Here is a 21,672-nt window from a genome sequence, read left to right as displayed (position 1 = left end):
AGGAGAAATCCAACCGATTTCCACCCGCCGGGGTGGATTTTATCCTAAACAGATAAGGTTCGTTCTCGGAACGGCAGGCTTTTTATCCTATCCATCTTCTCTCTTCGATTTCGGGTTGACAAGATCTCCATTGTTACAGCGATTTGATGATTCTCGATCTTGTATCGAGGAAATTAATCTATCACCCGATTTTGACATTCCTACAGTTTCCTGTATCAAAACTCTTCAAAATTACTCGTACATAACGTCTATACAGTGTAACTAACATTAGGTAGCTTCTTTAATATTCTACTGTGTGGTTCCTACCTAGTTCTTCCACTTGAATCGATTCCTTGACCACCCTGTCATAGTACGTCTTGTACGCAGTCACCATACAGTTCCTATCTCCAAACTGTAATACAGGGTGATTCAACAGGTGCATCAAATCGTGCCCGGCCTTGCCCTCATGTCGGGATAGCATATCGTAGAAGAGGGCATCTTGTCCGCTCTCGTCCAGATAGTCCAGGGTTCGATCCTTGAACCACAGGATGCGCGGGTCTGTGAGATCCACCTGAAAATAGCTCGTCCAGATAGTCCAGGGTTCGATCCTTGAACCACAGGATGCGCGGGTCTGTGAGATCCACCTGAAAATAGAATAGAATAGAATAGGATAGAATAGAACATGAGTAGAATAGATTAGAAAAAAAATAGAATAGCGTCAGCCTTAGAAGCGCTAGGCCGTGGGTTATATTCCCGTCCGAGGCAATTGTATCCTGAACGGATATTTTGTTCACAACTTTCTACTTTTTCCCATTTAAACCTGTAGTACGTACGTAATACGTAACATACAGACCATGAGCTAAAAAGCACTTTTTACTTTCTTTGACATCAGGGGATCCCAAAACGGATATTTCCAACCATTTCCCGATTTTGAAAATTTGGATACTGTAGTAATAGAAAGTAAAAAGCTAAGCTACTGACCTCTTCGCGTGGTTGGGTGTAAGAGGTTCTCCAGGAGAACACTGCCACTTAAAAGAAAGCCATGGAAAAAAAAAAACATTGGAAATACCAAAGAGTAAAAAAAAAACATAGAATACGGAAAAAAACACTTATTTGATATTTCGTCAGATAGTACACTACGTTAGGCACCTATCCAACTATTTTCAAGTAGAAAGCTGTCTTCTGAGGGAAACCCATGTGGAGGGGGTTGTTACTGTTGATGTTACTAGGATTTCAAATAAACAAACTACCATTACCATGGACACATTTTTGAGAAAAAGAAAAATTCCGTTGGTCCTCATTTTTCCTGCTCTATGACTTTGAAACATCACACAAGTAAGCGCAACTGATCTATTCCATCTCAAGCTTAATAAACTTTGAGCTGCATCCTCCTCGTGTAAAACTTTAGCATACATAGCTCAAGTTTGTGTCGACTGAGGAGGAAACAGCTCAGGTCTATGGCAATTCATTCTTTCGTAGATCTTCTTTCTTCTGATGATAATTTCTTCTTGTCCCATTCGAGCTTAAAGCTTCGAGAAAATGATCTTCTCCAGTTTTCCAAGCATTTTTGATTTCTAGCTTTAACGGAAAGGGGAAGAAACAGGACTTGAATATCGCTCATTTTCGGCCGACTGACTCATTTTTCCGATAGTAATAAAAAAAGGTATAAGGGACGGGCTATTGTATTCGCTTCGGTGTCGTCTGTCTGTCTGTCCCCATAGAAGGACTTATTACTTTCCTCATTATTATTAGTATTATTATTTTGTCTGACTGGGGGACGTTAAACAGGGAGTATACCTGAAATTTCCCTTGCTAGAGAAATAGCAAAGGTTGAGTGCGAAGGGCATCTGCTCGTACAAATTTGTAGCCTAAACCAAATATCAACCCAAAGCAATCACCCTAGTTAGGGCCGATTGTGAGGCTGACAAAAAAAGGCCGACCCCGTTTGAACACGGGAAAAGGCGAATAAGAAGAAGAACATCAGGTCTACCTGATAGTGAGTGGCTGGCCTTAAAGTTAGTCAGATGAAGAAGAGCTTTAGCCTGATAACTCTACTCAAACCTTAGTGTAGGATTCAGCACTTACCAACCTTCTTGAGGCCATCACCCTCACTTTCAGGTGGCCCTGATCAGGTTGATCTGACAGGTACACCTTATCAGGTCCGCCTGTCAGGTCTACCTGATGAGCACACACACTATCAGGTAGTCCTGACAGGGGACCTGATCAGGTTGATCTGACAGGTACACCTTATCAGGTCCGCCTGTCAGGCCTACCTGATGAGCACACACACACACTATCAGGTAGACCTGACAAGAACGGCTGAAGAAGTCTGCCTAGCGCCTTCAGGTCTATCTGATATGACAGTGAGTGTCAGTGGCTCGCCTAAGACTTCAGCAGTAACAGTTCCCTCTATTAAACCTAACGAAAAAAATCTGGTGTGAACATCACACGACTTTCCTCATCCTATTGAATGATGCTTTTTTGAGTGTTCTTTTACCCTAACTTTTACAATACCTCTAATCGTTTAGTTAATATAGCTGAAAAACGCCAAAAAACGGTAGAAAACCGCCAAAAAGCGGTCAAAATACCGCCAAGCAACCTACCAAGAAACCCCCAAAAAAAAAAAAAAAAAAAAAAAAAAAAAGAAGAAGAAGTATTCATCACTCGAAAATGATTCCACATATTTCACGTGAAATTGATAGAAACTCATCACATTTTTTCCAAATTAGTGAATTATTAGTAATTTTGCTTATCTAATCCTTGTTAGTTTTCAATATAAACTGACGGATGTACGTCAAAAACTATGACTAATCTAGCTTATCTAACCATCTTAGTTTGAGTATGAGCTCACGGGAAATGGCGCAAAAGTTCGCAAACATGGAGCCTGTAGCTAGGTAACAATTATTAAGGAAATCTGTACTCATTATGCGTAAATACTAAAGATACACTTGAAAAAAAAGGAGTGAGATCCCCCACAAAAACACAAAAGTGTAGACAGGCCAAGTTCCTATTCACAAATGTTGGCCTATTGAAAGAAGTGAGGTTAGAAAATTAAGTCATGTTCTTTTTCCTTCAAACTACATTCACAGTTTTTCGTGTCTTTAAGGGTCAATACACACTTGGAAAAAAACGGAGTGAGATCTCCCACAAGAACTCAAATGAGGGGAACAAAGGCCAAGTCCATATCAAAAAATGTCGGACTATAAAAGAAGTGAGATTTGAAAATTAAGGAGAAAGGAATTGAGAATCAGAGTTTTCAACATACACATAAAACGGGGAATGTAGGTTGAAGGGAAAAGAGTTCTTTTTGCCTCGATTTTCTGATCTCACTTCTTTTATAGGTCGACCATTTTGAATAAAAACTTGGCCTTTTATTCTTCAGAATTTGTCGGTATAGCTGAAACCCGCCAAAAAAAACGGTCAAAAACCGCCAAAAAGCGGTCAAAATACCGCCAACCGCAGCACCAATCTCAACCAAACAGACAGACAGACACACAGACACACACACGGACCAATGGCTGAAACTTTGGATTTAGGCTCTAGAGACCTCAAAACGTGTTTTGGCACTAAAAACTGACCATCGAAATTTTGACCCGATTACATTACTTTCCTTCCTATAGGATAAGGAAAGTAAAAATAGAAAGTAAAAAGCAGCTTTTCACCTAGGAGGGGTACCCAATGACCTCCAGTTTGGCAACGGCTGGATAGTGTTTTGGCACTAAAAACTGACCATCGAAATTTTGACCCGATTACATTACTTTCCTTCCTATAGGATAAGGAAAGTAAAAAAGCAGCTTTTCACCTGGGAGGGTTACCCAATGACCTCCAGTTTGGCAACGGCTGGATATACGAGTATCATCCGTACATCTCTAGGCTTCCTAGGATGACGTAGGCATCTGAAAGTTGTTCATGGTGGTTCTTCAACATCTTAATACCTAAGGCGCTGGGCATTGAAAATAAAGGTGTGCTTTATGTAACTCAAAGCTCGCCGTCTAGAGCCAGCCACTCACTCACAGGTATCAGGTAGACCTGACAGATGGACTTGATCAGCACGCACACTATCAGGTAGACCTGACAGGTACGGCTGAAAAGGTCCGCCTGTCAGGTCTACCGGATGAGCACACACACTAACAGATAGACCTGATAGGTACGGCTGAAAAGGTCCGCCTGTCAGGTCTACCGGATGAGCACACACACTAACAGATAGACCTGATAGGTACGGCTGAAAAGGTCCGCCTGTCAGGTCTACCTGATGAGCACACACACTAACAGATAGACCTGACAGGTACGGCTGAAAAGGTCCGCCTGTCAGGTCTACCTGATAGTGAGTGGCTGGCCTAAGGAATTCCAGACTTTGTAATCAAGGAGTGCGCCTTAGATGGGATCTTAAGGTGTGTCCACACATAGTCCATCGACGGCCGTCGGCTGTGTGGACACACCTTAAGATGGATTTTTTCCGTGTACCCTCAAAGTTTGCTTCCCGAGGTCATAACAGAAAAGTTCCGGGACCAAGAAAGAAGAGCGGAGAGGTTTTTTAGCGGGTTGAGCGGCCAGGAATGGTGCCACAGAAGGACGAAACACCATACCCTGAGCCGTGACTCCAGCATACCCTCCACACCATGCTGGAGAAGTCATAAAGATTTTTCCTCCTCATAAAAAAAAACCCTCAAAGTTAACAACATGTTGGGATACCTGAAAGACGCCTTACACAGAGTACCAGAACATTGAGTACCACAATGAAACCAATATGCAATCGTGTTTTATCTGACCTTCCTATTGTATTCGGGTTCAAATTCCAATACAACACCATCATACCAAGAAAATCAGTACATGAGGTAACCCTGAGATCGAGAAAACCAACAGACAAAGGCTCACCTCTCGTACAAATAAAATTCATACAAGGTAATTCGGAGATGGAAAAACTAGGAAATTGATTGCAAAGGAGGCACTTAGTAATGCTGTGATATCTACAAAAATTGTGAAAAGGCTATCTTCCAGTCTATGTAATAATAATAGTGCTTATTTATACTGCTCGCATAGGACTGAAAAGTGCCTTCACTCCAGCAGTAGGCTACTACTATTATTATGGTCAAATTCTCAAATTATATTGAGGATAAAATTCCATACCTCGGCTGGGATTGAACCCACGCCCTCCTGTTTACCAGGCGAGCGCCTTGACCACTACACCACCGAGGCTGAGTAGGTAATAATAAATCAATAACTAATAAGTTCTAATAACATAACACGATAAAATTGGTCGAGGTGCAATATGATGTGTTTAAAACTCATACATTAATACCTGCTCTTAACTTTCATGTCTCGCTGAGTAGGTAATAATAAATCAATAACTAATAAGTTCTAATAACATAACACGATAAAATTGGTCGAGGTGCAATATGATGTGTTTAATACTCATACATTAATACCTGCTCTTAACTTTCATGTCTCTTAACAGTTTGGCTGGTTCACCAAGCCAGAGATCACGGGTTCAAGGAAAACCATGTCATAATTTTTTTAATACCTTGGTTATTGGTTTTTTTAGAGGTATGATTCTTTTTAATGGCTGACACATGTACACTGCCTACAGATATGACCAACGAACTGAACGCAAGTAAACCTGCCGCGGTAAGCGCTAGACCGCGGGTTTGATTCCGCCCGGGGTGGACTTTCTTGGAACGGCTGGCTTTCTCCTATCCTGTATCCTTTCTCTCTTTGATTTCTGTACATAAATATCACTTGAATTCTTGAATATTTTGCTTTGGACCATGCGAGCAGCATCTTCATATTCATTTGCATGAATTGAAAAATAATCATAAAATTAAACTTGATTTTCATCTTTGACCACAACACGAGCTGACGAGCATCCAACACGAGGCAAGAATAAAAAAGAACCCTGAAAATTTAATCATAAATATGCTGAGATTTATTTTGCATCTACATAATATTATGTTACCTACCTATAAAAAGTACCTACCAATAGCAGGTATTATAAACCTAATATCATTGTCAATAATTTTGTATTTATAAATCACCTCGGAAAAATTAAAAAAAAAACTCAGATCTCTCATTTTGAACGGGCACGCGAACACAAAAGTCCATACACATATATCTTTTTTGGTTCGTACAAGTGTGAAAATGCATACATAATTATATCAATAAACATTAGTATACAGGGTGTCCACAGTCCACAAAGTCTTCTTCTTTTCCTTTTCCCGTGTACGGACGGGATCGGCGTTTTCCATCAGCATTCAGCCTCTCAATCGGCCCTAGCTAGGGTAATTGCTTTGGGCTGACATTTGGTTTTGGCCACAAATTTTACGAGTGGATGTTCTTCGCACTCAACCTTTGCTATATCTTTAGCAAGGGAAATCCAGACTGGTATACTCCCTGTTTAAAGTCCCCCAGCCAGACTTAGCTGGTCTACTCCCTGTTTGAAGTCCCCCCAGCTAGACTAAGCTGATCTTCTCCCTGTTTAACTACTCCCTGTTTAAAGTCCCTCAGCTAGACTAAGCTGGTCTACTCCCTGTTTAAAGTCCCTCAGCTAGACTAAGCTGGTCTACTCCCTGTTTAAAGTCCCTCAGCTAGACTAAGCTGGTCTACTCCCTGTTTAAAGTCCCTCAGCTAGACTAAGCTGGTCTACTCCCTGTTTAAAGTCCCTCAGCTAGACTAAGCTGGTCTACTCCCTGTTTAAAGTCCCCCAGTCAGACTAAGCTGGTCTACTCCCTGTTTAAAGTCCCCCAGCTAGACTAAGCTGGTCTACTCCCTGTTTAAAGTCCCCCAGCCAGACTAAGCTGGTCTACTCCCTGTTTAAAGTCCCCCCAGCCAGACTAAGCTGGTCTACTCCCTGTTTAACGTTCCTCAGCCAAACAGTTTGGGACACCCTGTACAATCAGATAAACATCATAAACCATTCCCTATAGCCCATCCTGTACATAAATATCACTTGAATTCTTGAATATTTTGCTTTGGACCATGCGAGCAGCATCTTCATATTCATTTGCATGAATTGAAAAATAATCATAAAATTAAACTTGATTTTCATCTTTGACCACAACACGAGCTGACGAGCATCCAACACGAGGCAAGAATAAAAAAGAACCCTGAAAATTTAATCATAAATATGCTGAGATTTATTTTGCATCTACATAATATTATGTTACCTACCAATAGCAGGTATTATAAACCTAATATCATTGTCAATAATTTTGTATTCATAAATCACCTCGGAAAAATTAAAAAAAAAACTCAGATCTCTCATTTCGAACGGGCACGCGAACACAAAAGCCCATACACATATATCCTTTTTGGGCATACCGCATAACACAAAGGAAAAGTAGAAAAATAGGTGAGTAACTTCTTCATAATTATCTTTCTTCTTCCTCCTCGACATACAACCCAATCTCTTAACTTCATAACCATTTTTTTAAATACATTTTTTTTTTTTTTTTAATGTAAACCAACAAAATAATTTGAATTTTACCTAGATAATTTGAATTTTTAGTCCGTCCTTCCTTTATTATTATTTACTATCTGTGTACCCATAGGTACTTGCTCTATAATTTAGCAATCATAGCACCGTAAAGCACATTAATATGTGACAGAAATTAACATAGAACTTTATAAAATCCATGATAACATGAAATTTATGGTAATCTTTAAACACACACCACAAGATCTTTTTTTTTTTACACTTTTTTTTTCTCCATTGAAATCTTTTCTGTATTTCTGAAATGTAGACAATTCCACACCCTCAGAAATTCTGCCTTAAAAACCTTCAAGCTATGAAGATTGAAGAATCTATGGGGTCTGTATTTCTGAAATGTAGACAATTCCACACCCTCAGAAATTCTGCCTTAAAAACCTTCAAGCTATGAAGATTGAAGAATCTATGGGTTCATACAATCATACCTCTCCTTATTCCTTTACCTTGATACACTATAATCAAATAATTACATGTTGTACTCTGATAAGTAGTGTGGAATTTACATGCATAATGATTTTTTTAATAATCTTGATGATTTCAATAGTTTGAGATTTTTTTTTTTAGCAACATCTCTTCCATGCGAGCAGCATCTTCATATTCATTTGCATGAATTGAAAAATAATCATAAAATTAAACTTGATTTTCATCTTTGACCACAACAATGCAAGTCCATCCCTGGTCACAAAGTAGAATATATCATACTATGCATACCGATTCCGCCCCTGTTTATCATTCATGTTCCAACATGTAGTGTTTGTAGTATAAAAAACAACTTCCAGGGCCGGGAATGGGGTCAGAGGGATTCCATTATAGGGTAAGTGTACATTTATTCGCCCACCTAAAAAACGTACCATTTATTGGTCCACCTGTACCATACGCCACATAAGTCTGAACTGGACGAAAACCTTTTTTTTTTTTTTTTTTTTTTTTTTTTTTTTTTTTTAGCAGCATCTCTTCCCAAGGAGGCGAATGCAAGTCCATCCCTGGTCACAAACTAGAATATATCATACTATGCATACCGATTCCGCCCCTGTTTATCATTCATGTTCCAACATGCAGTGTTTGTAGTTTGTAGTATAAAAAACAACTTCCAGGGCCGGGAATAGGGGTCAGAGGGATTCCATTATACCTAGTTGTAATTTAAATCGGCAATCGAACCCGGGTCTCCCGCGTGCAAAGCGAGCGCAATGACCACTACACCATGGGAGCTGACAACTTTTCCAAATAAGTTCACTTTCAGGTTTTTTTTTTTTTTTAGTAATTTTACAGAGATTTTTTCTATCTTTCCGACCGGCCGTAATCGGCCGAAAATGTTGATGTTTAGTTTGGTTAGGCTGTAGGTTCCCCTGTACCTATAACTATACCTGATGTCCTTGTGCCACGGGCTATCAGCATACACACAAGATCCAACCTGGCCCTTAGTTCGTACAAGTGTGAAAATGCATACATAATTATATCAATAAACATTAGTATACAGGGTGTCCACAGTCCACAAAGTTTTTTTTTTTTCCTTTTCCCATGTACAGACGGGGTCGGCGTTTTCCGTCAGCCTCTCAATCAGCCCTAGCTAGGGTAATTGCTTTGGGCTGACATTTGGTTTTGGCCACAAATTTTACGAGTGAATGTTCTTCGCACTCAACCTTTGCTATATCTTTCCCCCAGCCAGACTAAGCTGGTCTACTCCCTGTTTAAAGTCCCCCAGCCAGACTTAGCTGGTCTACTCCCTGTTTGAAGTCCCCCCAGCCAGACTTAGCTGGTCTTCTCCCTGTTTAAAGTCCCCCAGCCAGACTAAGCTGATCTTCTCCCTGTTTAAAGTCCCCCAGCCAGACTAAGCTGATCTTCTCCCTGTTTAACGTCCCTCAGCCAAACAGTTTGGGACACCCTGTACAATCAGATAAACATCATAAACCATTCCCTATAGCCCATCCTGTACATAAATATCACTTGAATTCTTGAATACTTAAGTGACAGATTACAGCAAACAAAACTAAACTCTTCATTAAATTGCCGCCGGGACAGCTATCCCACGTCGTCCGAGCTCATCTCAGCCCAGTACATAAACACACCCTCTGGAAAGGATCGGACACCCTATCACCCTAATCACAGCAATCACCCTATTTTCGAGCCTGACTCCTATCCTAATATGATAATTTACGATTGCCGCCGGGGACAGCTATCCCACGTCGTCCGAGCTCATCTCAGCCCAGTACATAAACACACCCTCTGGAAAGGATCGGACACCCTAATCACAGCAATCACCCTATTTTCGAGCCTGACTCCTATCCTAATATGATAATTTACGAGATGCTGTCACGTGACATAGTAAAACCCCCTTCCCATTGTAACACAGGGAGAAGCAACTACTCGCCCTCTCGACCAATAAGGAGGCTCCGTGGTGACGTGTTCTTCTAATAATAAACACGGTGTGAAATGGAGGCGGCTTGAGATTTGAGGTGCGGTGTGGAGAATTTTTTTAAACTTAGATGCATCAGCCACATTGTTTTTTTTTTTTAGATTTCTTCTTTTATTATTTTTCTCCTTTTATTCACCTACTTATTTATTTTTTATTATTAATTTACGAGATGCTGTCACGTGACATAGTAAAACCCCCTTCCCATTGTAACACAGGGAGAAGCAACTACTCGCCCTCTCGACCAATGAGGAGGCTCTGTGGTGACGTGTTTTTCTAATAATAAACACGGTATGAATTGGAGGCGGCTTGAGATTTAAGGTGTGGCGTGGAGAAATTTTTTAAACTTAGATGCATCAGCCACATTGTTTTTTTTTTAGATTTCTTCTTTTTTTATTTTTCTCCTTTTATTCACCTACTTATTTATTTTTCATTATTTTTTATTATTTTTTTGTCCTTTTCTTAGCTTTTTTTACTAGAATTTTTATTTTCTTCTTATTTTTTCTCTTTCCTATATTTAATTCACTTTATTTTTTTGTCATTTCCTAACATAGTTTTCTTTCTTCTTTAGGATGTCAATTTTTCTGTTATTTGTAACCTGTTTCATTTTGTTCTCTGTAAGGCTTTTCTTGGTCTTTTCATTATTTAGTGTGAATTTTTTGTCCTCTGTCAAGTTGACCACTCTCTTTTATAAGGGCTTTCTTATTTTATGTATTTCTATGATTTTTGAAGGTAAATTTTTCTATGAATCTTGCAGGTCAATTTTTATGTGTAATTTCCCTTCTGTTCTTTATAAGGACCTTCTTTTTTTACTATTTCCATGATCTTAGAGGGACTTTATTAATAATAGCAATAGAATACTGGAGATGCTATTATAGTACAAGTTGAGAGCCACCACACACAGTTTCTCTCCCCTACCTCCATCAAACTTGTGTGGGGTTACCCCAACTCAATCCCAAGTATGAGTCATACATTCCCATTCAGTGTTCCACATACTCTCAGCGCGTTATCAACTCTCTAAACTTCCAAGTAAATTCCAACTTCTAGAATCTAATCTGTTTACTTTTGTTCAAGTACTAGCCAAGTTCTACAAGTACTAGCCAAGTTCTAGGTATTTCAACTACCTATTTGATATTTTTTAACTTTGGAGATATTTTTCCTTGACATTTTTTCTTTATCACTGTAGTTCTAGGTATTTCATCTACCTATTTGATATTTTTTAACTTTGGAGATATTTTTCCTTGACATTTTTTCTTTATCACTGTAAACTACCTATTTGATATTTTTTAACTTTGGAGATATTTTTCCTTGACATTTTTTCTTTATCACTGTAAAAAAACAATTGAGATACATACCTATTACTATTATTTTCTTCAAAGTGTTGTGTTTGTTCAATTTGTTCTCAAGTGTTGCATAAGTACCTACCTGATTTGTTAGGTATTTGTTTAAATATTTTTCAATTTTTCTTACCATTTTCTGTATTCTTTATCAGTATAAAAGAAACATTTAAGACTTTTTCCTTTGAAGCATTTTGTTTGGTTTTATTGTTGTGAATTTTTGTTTTAATATTGGACCAATCCCTTGTGATCATTGCTGATGTGAGTAGCCTTGTTTATCTTTTATCAGTAGAATTTGAGGTTAGGTTTATACAGTCTATGGCTATGGACCCATACTTGGGGCTTATTTTTATCACACTAAAATAATAATAATAAAACATCCTAATTAAAAAATAATAGATAGAATAACTGTGTTCCTTTGTTGAGATTTATGTAGATTTTACAGATTGGGATGATAATGATGATTTTTTTTTCTTTTTTTTAGGTAAGTATGATTCTATGTTAAATAAAAATTGATTGAATAATTAAATAGTTGGTTCTACTTGTTGTTACCACCCTACAATCCTTAAAAATTGAGACAAACTCAGAAAAATCACATTAAGAAAATACACTGGCACAATAACACTATGTAGATAATAATATTGTTCCATGTATTTTTTTATTTGTCTTTATCAGAACCAGTTTTCAAGGATTTCCATTCTTTTTAAACAAATACTACAGAACAGAATGTTTCAAATAGGTAGTTCATTTGGAGATTATTCAAAAGGGAAAAAATGGAATTTTAAATGAAAAACTCAAATTACAGTGCACATCTATTTGTTTATCATAAAACCTTAATTTGCCAATGCTAGCATAGAGAGATAAATACAAAATGTCACTTTATCACTCGAGAAACAAACAAAACATCTTTTTTTTTTACTGCCCATTTCTTCTGCCAACCATGGCATGTATGATATCTGGACACATACCAACCAGTTTTCCATTGAAAATAAAATCAAGAAAAAAACATTCCAAGTGATTTGTTATTAATTCCTTTTTGTTGCATCACTTCTATTTTTCTCTCGCTGTGAAGAAGAAAACAAATTGGCTTGAACCTGACTGTTTGGCATAGAACCATTTGACTCGAGTATTTACTTATCTCATTTAAATACCTACCTATTAATTTATAATGTTATGAATGCAGAGTACCTTATCAATTGAAATCCTTGATTTTTTAACACATCCCAGCATGTGTGATATCTCTTTTCTTAAAAGGAGAATTTACCAGGGCAATAGTATTTCTGAAGATTCAAATCTAATGATGAATTTTTCTTTTTTCTCTTTTGTTTCAGAACTTCAACCAAGTGTCAGACACATCAATTCTGCATAGCTTTTGAGATGGTTCTATTTGTTGTAATATCAATATCACAATTATAATCTGAACAATTAAGTGATCCTAACTGACAAGGCATTCTAAGTTTTCTGGGCTCCAAAAATGAATAACTTCTTCAATTCCAACACAAATAAAAACGACAATCAACAACTGGTGCCCACATCAACAAATCAAAATATGCCCAACAACCCACTCAAAAGAAATCTAAAACTAGAATTCCAACCAGGGATGGACAATAGCAATAGTCAAGGGAACAAGAATGCAAAGAAGCCACGACTGAGGCTCCCCAATCATCCAATGTTGAATCTTAATATCCCAGTGTTGTCAAGTCCCGATCTAAACAAACTTAATTTCACTACACCAGAAATCGAGAAATTCATCATGCAAAATGTGAGCTCAAATCAGACACCAACACCAACACAAGTTCTCTTCTCAACAAACATCATGGAAGAACAGGAGCTAATGGCAAAGAGCTTCCAAGACACCTACAATGAGCTGAAAAACACACAAGTTCTCTTCTCAACAAACATCATGGAAGAACAGGAGCTAATGGCAAAGAGCTTCCAAGACACCTACAATGAGCTGAAAAACACGTCCGATTCTAGTATACAGTCTAAATTGTTGAAAAGTGAAAATAGCAATGATACGTTTGATATGACAAGGTGTTCGTCCAATTCCAGTAGTGCCACCTATACAACGCTAGACTCGTCAAATCAGTTTCCCATGCACGAGGAGTTCCCCGACACAACTAATCTGGTCAATTCAGCATTGCCAAATATGAGCTGTTACATAGACATGAATTCTTCTGACGGTAAGAGAAAATCTAGATTACTTATAATTTTTTCAACCAGTGGTCGGTTCATGAATGACTCTGTGCTTTGTGGAACAGGCCTCCGTTAAACTCATAAGCAACCTCAGGGTGGGTGGACTTTGGGTCATGAAATTTAGTGAACTGTATTATGATTATTATGAAATCTACCATTTAGGGTATACTTGTGCAGAAGTCACGTCCGTGGAATATTGCTACCAAAGGAACTGACACAAACGAGCAGTGACCAGTGTTATTATAGGGTTAGGTTAAACGCAAGAAGGAGTTTTCACAATTAGAGCAGTGCTTAGTGTTATTATAGGGTTAGGTTGAATACAAAAAGGAGCTTCACTTTTCCACGGACGTGACTTCTGCATAATTACCATAATTTAGTTGCCTCATTTCCATGGAGGGGTTGAGTGTTGGGCGGGATGTAAGGAGAGAGTTTCCATATTTCAATAAACCTTAATTGCCAATGCTAGCATAGAGAGATAAATACAAAATGTCACTTTATCACTCGAGAAACAAACAAAACATCTTTTTTTTTTTTTACTGCCCATTTCTTCTGCCAACCATGGCATGTATGATATCTGGACACATACCAACCAGTTTTCCATTGAAAATAAAATCAAGAAAAAAACATTCCAAGTGATTTGTTATTAATTCCTTTTTGTTGCATCACTTCTATTTTTCTCTCGCTGTGAAGAAGAAAACAAATTGGCTTGAACCTGACTGTTTGGCATAGAACCATTTGACTCGAGTATTTACTTATCTCATTTAAATACCTACCTATTAATTTATAATGTTATGAATGCAGAGTACCTTATCAATTGAAATCCTTGATTTTTTAACACATCCCAGCATGTGTGATATCTCTTTTCTTAAAAGGAGAATTTACCAGGGCAATAGTATTTCTGAAGATTCAAATCTAATGATGAATTTTTCTTTTTTCTCTTTTGTTTCAGAACTTCAACCAAGTGTCAGACACATCAATTCTGCATAGCTTTTGAGATGGTTCTATTTGTTGTAATATCAATATCACAATTATAATCTGAACAATTAAGTGATCCTAACTGACAAGGCATTCTAAGTTTTCTGGGCTCCAAAAATGAATAACTTCTTCAATTCCAACACAAATAAAAACGACAATCAACAACTGGTGCCCACATCAACAAATCAAAATATGCCCAACAACCCACTCAAAAGAAATCTAAAACTAGAATTCCAACCAGGGATGGACAATAGCAATAGTCAAGGGAACAAGAATGCAAAGAAGCCACGACTGAGGCTCCCCAATCATCCAATGTTGAATCTTAATATCCCAGTGTTGTCAAGTCCCGATCTAAACAAACTTAATTTCACTACACCAGAAATCGAGAAATTCATCATGCAAAATGTGAGCTCAAATCAGACACCAACACCAACACAAGTTCTCTTCTCAACAAACATCATGGAAGAACAGGAGCTAATGGCAAAGAGCTTCCAAGACACCTACAATGAGCTGAAAAACAACACGTCCGATTCTAGTATACAGTCTAAATTGTTGAAAAGTGAAAATAGCAATGATACGTTTGATATGACAAGGTGTTCGTCCAATTCCAGTAGTGCCACCTATACAACGCTAGACTCGTCAAATCAGTTTCCCATGCACGAGGAGTTCCCCGACACAACTAATCTGGTCAATTCAGCATTGCCAAATATGAGCTGTTACATAGACATGAATTCTTCTGACGGTAAGAGAAAATCTAGATTACTTATAATTTTTTCAACCAGTGGTCGGTTCATGAATGACTCTGTGCTTTGTGGAACAGGCCTCCGTTAAACTCATAAGCAACCTCAGGGTGGGTGGACTTTGGGTCATGAAATTTAGTGAACTGTATTATGATTATTATGAAATCTACCATTTAGGGTATACTTGTGCAGAAGTCACGTCCGTGGAATATTGCTACCAAAGGAACTGACACAAACGAGCAGTGACCAGTGTTATTATAGGGTTAGGTTAAACGCAAGAAGGAGTTTTCACAATTAGAGCAGTGCTTAGTGTTATTATAGGGTTAGGTTGAATACAAAAAGGAGCTTCACTTTTCCACGGACGTGACTTCTGCATAATTACCATAATTTAGTTGCCTCATTTCCATGGAGGGGTTGAGTGTTGGGTGGGATGTAAGGAGAGAGTTTCCATATTTCAAACTTACCAACTTGTAGATGAGTGTTCTCCAGTTTTTTTCATCACTTTTCTCATATGACTTGGACGTCTAGGTCATCCAAAAGGCTGCTTGCTCAATTTCCTCTTTCACCTAACTGATACCAACTACCTACTTACCCAATTTGTGGATTTTCATTTCAATTTTTCTTTTTACATGGTTTTTTAAATAAAATAGGTAGTTTAAACTTGAAAAGTTAACGTATCACAGGGCCGGAGCCGAAAATTATCAAAATTTCAAATACCCGCCAACCGCCATTTTGATTTCCGCAGACTGGAAATGCTAAAAATTTGCAGCCCGTTTTTTAGGCAAAGTTCCATTTACATGAATCACGGCCGTCGCGTCGGCCTCATTCGGCCCTCCGACACGATTGGGGAGTTTTAGCAAAATTTCAAAAACGAAATTTTGGCCTGGACTAACCAACCACCTTGGAAAAACATTTCGTATCGTTCTTATTTTATTTATTTTTCTTTCAAAATTCAGTAGTACAGTGGTTAGCGCGGTGGACTCTGCAACTGTGGAGGTTGGTTGTATAGTCAAGTCATGAAATTTAGCGTATGTAGCGGAGAACAACATTTTAGACAAGCATTCACGCTTAACACAATTTAAATTCCTTGATTTTTCTTACAAAGATTTTGCTCTCTAAACTTTCCTGGTAGATATTTTGAACTGAGAACTTGAACTTGCACGGCAAGGAGTCTCTCTCTCCCAAGCCAGCCTAGTTAGCTTAGTTGGTAGTGCGTCTGCCTTGTAAGCGCTAGGCTGTGGGTTCGATTCCCGCCCGGGGCGGATTTTATCCTGATGGGATAATGTTCGTTCTCGGAACGGCTGGCTTTCTCCTATCCTGTCTTCCTTCTCTCTTCGATTCCGGGACGATAAGACCATAGCAGTTACAGTTCCCTCTGTCAAACCTCTTTAAAAAAAAATCCTTGATTTTTCTTACAAAGATTTCGCTCTCTAAACTTTCCTGGTAGATATTGTGCTGAACTGAGAACTTGCACGGCAAGGAGTCTCTCTCTCCCAAGTTTCTAACCTCCCCCGATCTCTTCTCTCTGTCCCCCACCAGGCTCAATGCTCATCAAGGATGAACCCGCACACTCCATCGCATCCACCTCCCCCCCAATGTCCCCCATCGACATGGAATCGCAAGAGCGCATCAAAATCGAACGCAAGCGGCAACGGAACCGCGTCGCAGCGTCCAAATGCCGCAAGCGCAAACTCGAACGCATCGCGAACCTGGAAGAGCGCGTGAAAATTCTCAAGGGAGAAAATAACGAGTTGGCCAGCGTCGCGTCCAAGTTGAAACAGCAAGTGTGCTCGTTGAAAGAACAGGTCATGGAACATGTACATAATGGATGCCAGATCAATGTGGTGATGAGCCAGCTGAGTCAGTTCTGAACGGACAGTTTCTCATAGGACCCTAGGTCCCAAGACCTTCTGGTTCTACATGCTGGGACGACCTGGATAGCCAATCAAGGAAGGACTTCCAGCCAAGGAACAGGTCATGGAGCATGTACATAACGGATGCCAGATCAATGTGGCGATGAGCCAGCTGAGCCAGTTCTAAATTGAGCTAGCTGAGTTAGTTCTGAATTGAGCTAGCTAAGTCAGTTCTGAACGAACAGTTGAAAGGAGCTTCACTTTTCCACGGACGTGACTTCTGCATAATTACCATAATTTAGTTGCCTCATTTCCATGGAGGGGTTGAGTGTTGGGTGGGATGTAAGGAGAGAGTTTCCATATTTCAAACTTACCAACTTGTAGATGAGTGTTCTCCAGTTTTTTTCATCACTTTTCTCATATGACTTGGACGTCTAGGTCATCCAAAAGGCTGCTTGCTCAATTTCCTCTTTCACCTAACTGATACCAACTACCTACTTACCCAATTTGTGGATTTTCATTTCAATTTTTCTTTTTACAAATTTACATGGTTTTTTAAATAAAATAGGTAGTTTAAACCTGAAAAGTTAACGTATCACAGGGCCGGAGCCGAAAATTATCAAAATTTCAAATACCCGCCAACCGCCATTTTGATTTCCGCAGACTGGAAATGCTAAAAATTTGCAGCCCGTTTTTTAGGCAAAGTTCCATTTACATGAATCACGGCCGTCGCGTCGGCCTCATTCGGCCCTCCGACACGATTGGGGAGTTTTAGCAAAATTTCAAAAACGAAATTTTGGCCTGGACTAACCAACCACCTTGGAAAAACATTTCGTATCGTTCTTATTTTATTTATTTTTCTTTCAAAATTCAGTAGTACAGTGGTTAGCGCGGTGGACTCTGCAACTGTGGAGGTTGGTTGTATAGTCAAGTCATGAAATTTAGCGTATGTAGCGGAGAACAACATTTTAGACAAGCATTCACGCTTAACACAATTTAAATTCCTTGATTTTTCTTACAAAGATTTTGCTCTCTAAACTTTCCTGGTAGATATTTTGAACTGAGAACTTGAACTTGCACGGCAAGGAGTCTCTCTCTCCCAAGCCAGCCTAGTTAGCTTAGTTGGTAGTGCGTCTGCCTTGTAAGCGCTAGGCCGCGGGTTCGATTCCCGCCCGGGGCGGATTTTATCCTGATGGGATAATGTTCGTTCTCGGAAACGGCTGGCTTTCTCCTATCCTGTCTTCCTTCTCTCCTCGATTTCGGGACGATAAGACCATAGCAGTTAAAGTTCCCTCTGTCAAACCTCTTAAAAAAAAAAAAAAAAAAAAAAAAAAAAAAAAAAAAAAAAAAAAACAAAAAAATTCGCTCTCGTAAACTTTCCTGGTAGATATTTTGCTGAACCTGAGCGAACCTTGACGGCAAAAGGAGTCTCTCGCCCCAAGTTTCATAACTCCGCCCTGATACTCTTCTCTCTGCTCCCCCCACCAGGTCCCTCAGATGCATCATCAAGGATTAGAACACCGCACACATCCATCGGAATTCCACTTCCCATAACCCCCAATGTCCTCCCATTTGACATGGAATCGCCCAAGAGCGCCCCCATCAAACTCGAACGCAAAGCGAGCAACGGAACCCGCGTCGCGGCCGTCCAAATGCCCGCAAAGGCGCAAACTTTTATTGCAACGATCGCCGAACCCTGCAGAAGAGCGCGATGGAAATTTTCAAGGGGAGAAAAATAAAACGAGTTGGCAGCGTCGCGTCCAAGTTGAAACACGCAAGTGTGCTCGTTGAAAGACAGGTCATGGAACATCATGTACATAATGGGATGCCAGATCAATGTGGTGATGAGCCCAGCTGAAGCCAGTCTGAACGGACAGTTCTCATAAGGACCCTAGGTCCCAAGACCTTTCTGGTGTTACATGGCTGGGACGCGACCTGGATAGCCAATCAGGAAGAACTCTCAGGCAAGGAACAGGTCATGGAGCATGTACATAACGGATGCCAGATCAATGTGGGCGATGAGCCAGCTGAGTCAGTTCTAAATTGAGCTAGCTGAGTTAGTTCTGAATTGAGCTAGCTGAGTAAGTTCTCAGTTTCTGAACGAACAGTTTAACCAGCTAAGTCAGTTCTGAACGGCCAGCCCTACCGTAGAACCCTAAACCAAGGAAAAAAAAAAGGAAAGACCTCCAGCCAAGGAACAGGTCATGGAACATGTGGACAACGGATGCCAGATCAATGTGGTGATGAGCCAGCTAAGTCAGTTCTGAACGGACAGTTTATCATAGGACCCTAGGTTCCAAGACCGTCCTCATGATGGCCAGTTCTACGTGCCGAGACGACCTGGATGGCCCACCAACTTCCACCAAAGAAGGACTTCCAGCCAAGGGCCATCACCTCAGTGTCATCAAGAGCCTAGTACTGAAGCTAATGTCCTTTAGCAATAGGGCCTTAACTAGGGTTTACCACAGAACTCTAGGTCTAAAGGCACTCCCATGGGCCGTAAAGACGACTAGGTTTACCAGTCTCTTGTGCAAGCCAACTTGTGCAATATTATCCGCTCTTTTGTTACTTAACGCCTACATATAGGGCCTTAGGATAGGGCCCTAGATCCTAGGGCCTTATCCTAAAACACTAGTAGATATATGACCCCTAATGATAGGTACGTAGATACCTACAAAATTTGTTACCTACCGACAGACAAATTTGAAATGAAACGAAATACTTGTTTAATAAACTGTTAATAACAAATAAAAAAGGTAAAATTAAAATTGTAGAAAAATAGGTACCTATGTACATATATTAACTTCAAAGTCCTAACCAACTGTTTTTCTCTTTTTTTTGGACGGTCCAGGCTCCAAATCATCACTTGGGCCTGGTCGGGGAACGGTGGACATAGGAACGGCCGCTGCATCATACACCAAGGTGACGACTGCAATCAGAACATGCTTGCTCAATTTCCTCTTTCACCTAACTGATACCAACTACCTACTTACCCAATTTGTGGATTTTCATTTCAATTTTTCTTTTTACATGGTTTTTTAAATAAAATAGGTAGTTTAAACTTGAAAAGTTAACGTATCACAGGGCCGGAGCCGAAAATTATCAAAATTTCAAATACCCGCCAACCGCCATTTTGATTTCCGCAGACTGGAAATGCTAAAAATTTGCAGCCCGTTTTTTGGGCAAAGTTCCATTTACACGAATCACACACGGCCGTCGCGTCGGCCCCATTCGGCCCTCCGACACGATTGGGGAGTTTTAGCAAAATTTCAAAAACGAAATTTTGGCCTGAACTAACCAACCACCTTGGAAAAACATTTCGTATCGTTCTTATTTTATTTATTTTTCTTTCAAAATTCAGTGGTACCTACAGTGGTTAGCGCGGTGGACTCTGCAACTGGAGGTTGGTGGTTCGAATACAAGTCAAGTCATGAAATTTAGCGTAGTGTAGCGGAGAACAACATTTTAGACAAGCATTCACGCTTAACACAATTTAAATTCCTTGATTTTTCTTACAAAGATTTCTTCAAAGAACTGCGGGTGCCGGCGCGTCGGTCTCTTCTGTTCGAAGCTCTGCGCGAACTGCGAGGGAAATTGCAACAAAGCCACTCCCACTGTCACTGAAGAAGAGGATCCTTTCGCCGGAGACGAAGAGCTAGAACGTAAGTGTTACTCATATCATGTTTCTCTCTGTATAGGTATAAATCTCAAAGTCGATCACCACTGATCTCTCTTTCTTGAATATAATAAGACCTACAATTGCAGATAACATAATTGTCAAATATCCACTTCATTAGTATCTACGCATCACTACCCTGACAATGGTTCTCATAAGTATAGTGTTCTGATTGCAGTCGTCACCTTGGTGCATAATGCAGCGGCCGTTCCTATGTCCACCGTTCCCCGACCAGGCCCAAGTGATGATTTGGAGCCTGGACCGTCCAAAAAAAAAGAGAAAAACAGTTGGTTAGGACTTTGAAGTTAATATATGTATGTAGGCGAGGCCGGTCGCTGGGGGTGAGGAGAGCTTTTGTTGAGAAGATTGTTGATCTCACCGCCTTCCGGGATCTCCATTGTCTACGAATTTATTTACACTACACTAAGAATTATTAATAATAAGATATATGCGGGATTTAAAAGATAAACAGTTTATTGATATTAAAAGGATGAAGTAACAATTAAATCTAAGAGGCACTAATGATAACGATATTACAAGTGAAAGGCTAACTGTGGGCAAACGCGTAAAGGAGAGGAGGAGACTCCCTGGCCGTACGTTACTTATCACACACTGAGTTCTGAGCAGGTTTGATTCTGATACCAGACTGAGACCAATCCCTGATCTCTCGCTGGACCTTGATACTCGGCGGTATCCTTAGTTTCCTTCCTAACCACTAGGGGAATGTCTGCACTCGTGATAACGGCTATGGGTGCATCCTAGGCGATCCATGGTGTGGATATCTCTCCTTCCCGTTGCCCACATGTACATACCTATTTTTCTACAATTTTAATTTTACCTTTTTTATTTGTTATTAACAGTTTATTAAACAAGTATTTCGTTTCATTTCAAATTTGTGTATTCATTTATTAGGTACAACTTCTCTTTTACCTTGAAGTTCGTATAGTGGTGATGGCAGGTCAGATACCTATGTTGAATTTTTTGGCAAATTTGAATGGGTTGGAAAAAAAAAGTCATACAAAT

At 39.5% G+C, this 21,672-nt stretch overlaps 2 protein-coding genes and 2 long non-coding RNA genes across 5 annotated transcripts in view; 2 read left to right on the top strand and 2 right to left on the bottom strand.

Annotated features, from left to right (window-relative positions):
• Nucleotides 1–443: 443 nt before the first annotated feature.
• The window catches only part of LOC113471560, a 27,452-nt gene continuing 6,223 nt past the window's right edge, over nt 444–21,672 (bottom strand). The window contains exon 3 of the mRNA XM_026830802.1: nt 444–623. Coding sequence (XP_026686603.1) covers nt 444–623 — 180 coding nt within the window. The remainder of the gene's footprint in view (nt 624–21,672) is intronic.
• LOC113471561 lies at nt 12,798–13,231 on the bottom strand. The gene is made up of 2 exons (XR_003394205.1): nt 13,154–13,231; nt 12,798–13,066 (listed from the first exon to the last, which is right to left on the bottom strand). It is a non-coding gene; the product is annotated as an uncharacterized LOC113471561 (long non-coding RNA).
• Nucleotides 13,092–17,135, top strand: LOC103519231 (transcription factor AP-1). Of its 2 annotated transcripts, none has more exons than XM_026830803.1 (2): nt 13,092–13,392; nt 16,660–17,135. In XM_026830803.1, exons 1-2 carry the CDS (start codon nt 13,113–13,115, stop codon nt 16,989–16,991), a joined length of 612 nt encoding a protein of 203 aa, XP_026686604.1. In that variant the 5' UTR covers nt 13,092–13,112; the 3' UTR covers nt 16,992–17,135. The 2 variants fall into 2 exon arrangements, with proteins under 2 accessions (XP_026686604.1, XP_008482536.1); XM_008484314.2 differs by lacking the exon at nt 13,092–13,392 and adding an exon at nt 14,327–15,122.
• LOC113471562 lies at nt 20,516–20,925 on the top strand. The gene is made up of 2 exons (XR_003394206.1): nt 20,516–20,635; nt 20,828–20,925. It is a non-coding gene; the product is annotated as an uncharacterized LOC113471562 (long non-coding RNA).

The sequence above is a fragment of the Diaphorina citri genome, unplaced genomic scaffold (genome assembly GCF_000475195.1).
Source record: "Diaphorina citri unplaced genomic scaffold, Diaci psyllid genome assembly version 1.1 scaffold2616, whole genome shotgun sequence".
NCBI classification, from domain to species: domain Eukaryota; kingdom Metazoa; phylum Arthropoda; class Insecta; order Hemiptera; family Psyllidae; genus Diaphorina; species Diaphorina citri.
This window is presented reverse-complemented; position numbering and strand designations above follow the sequence as displayed.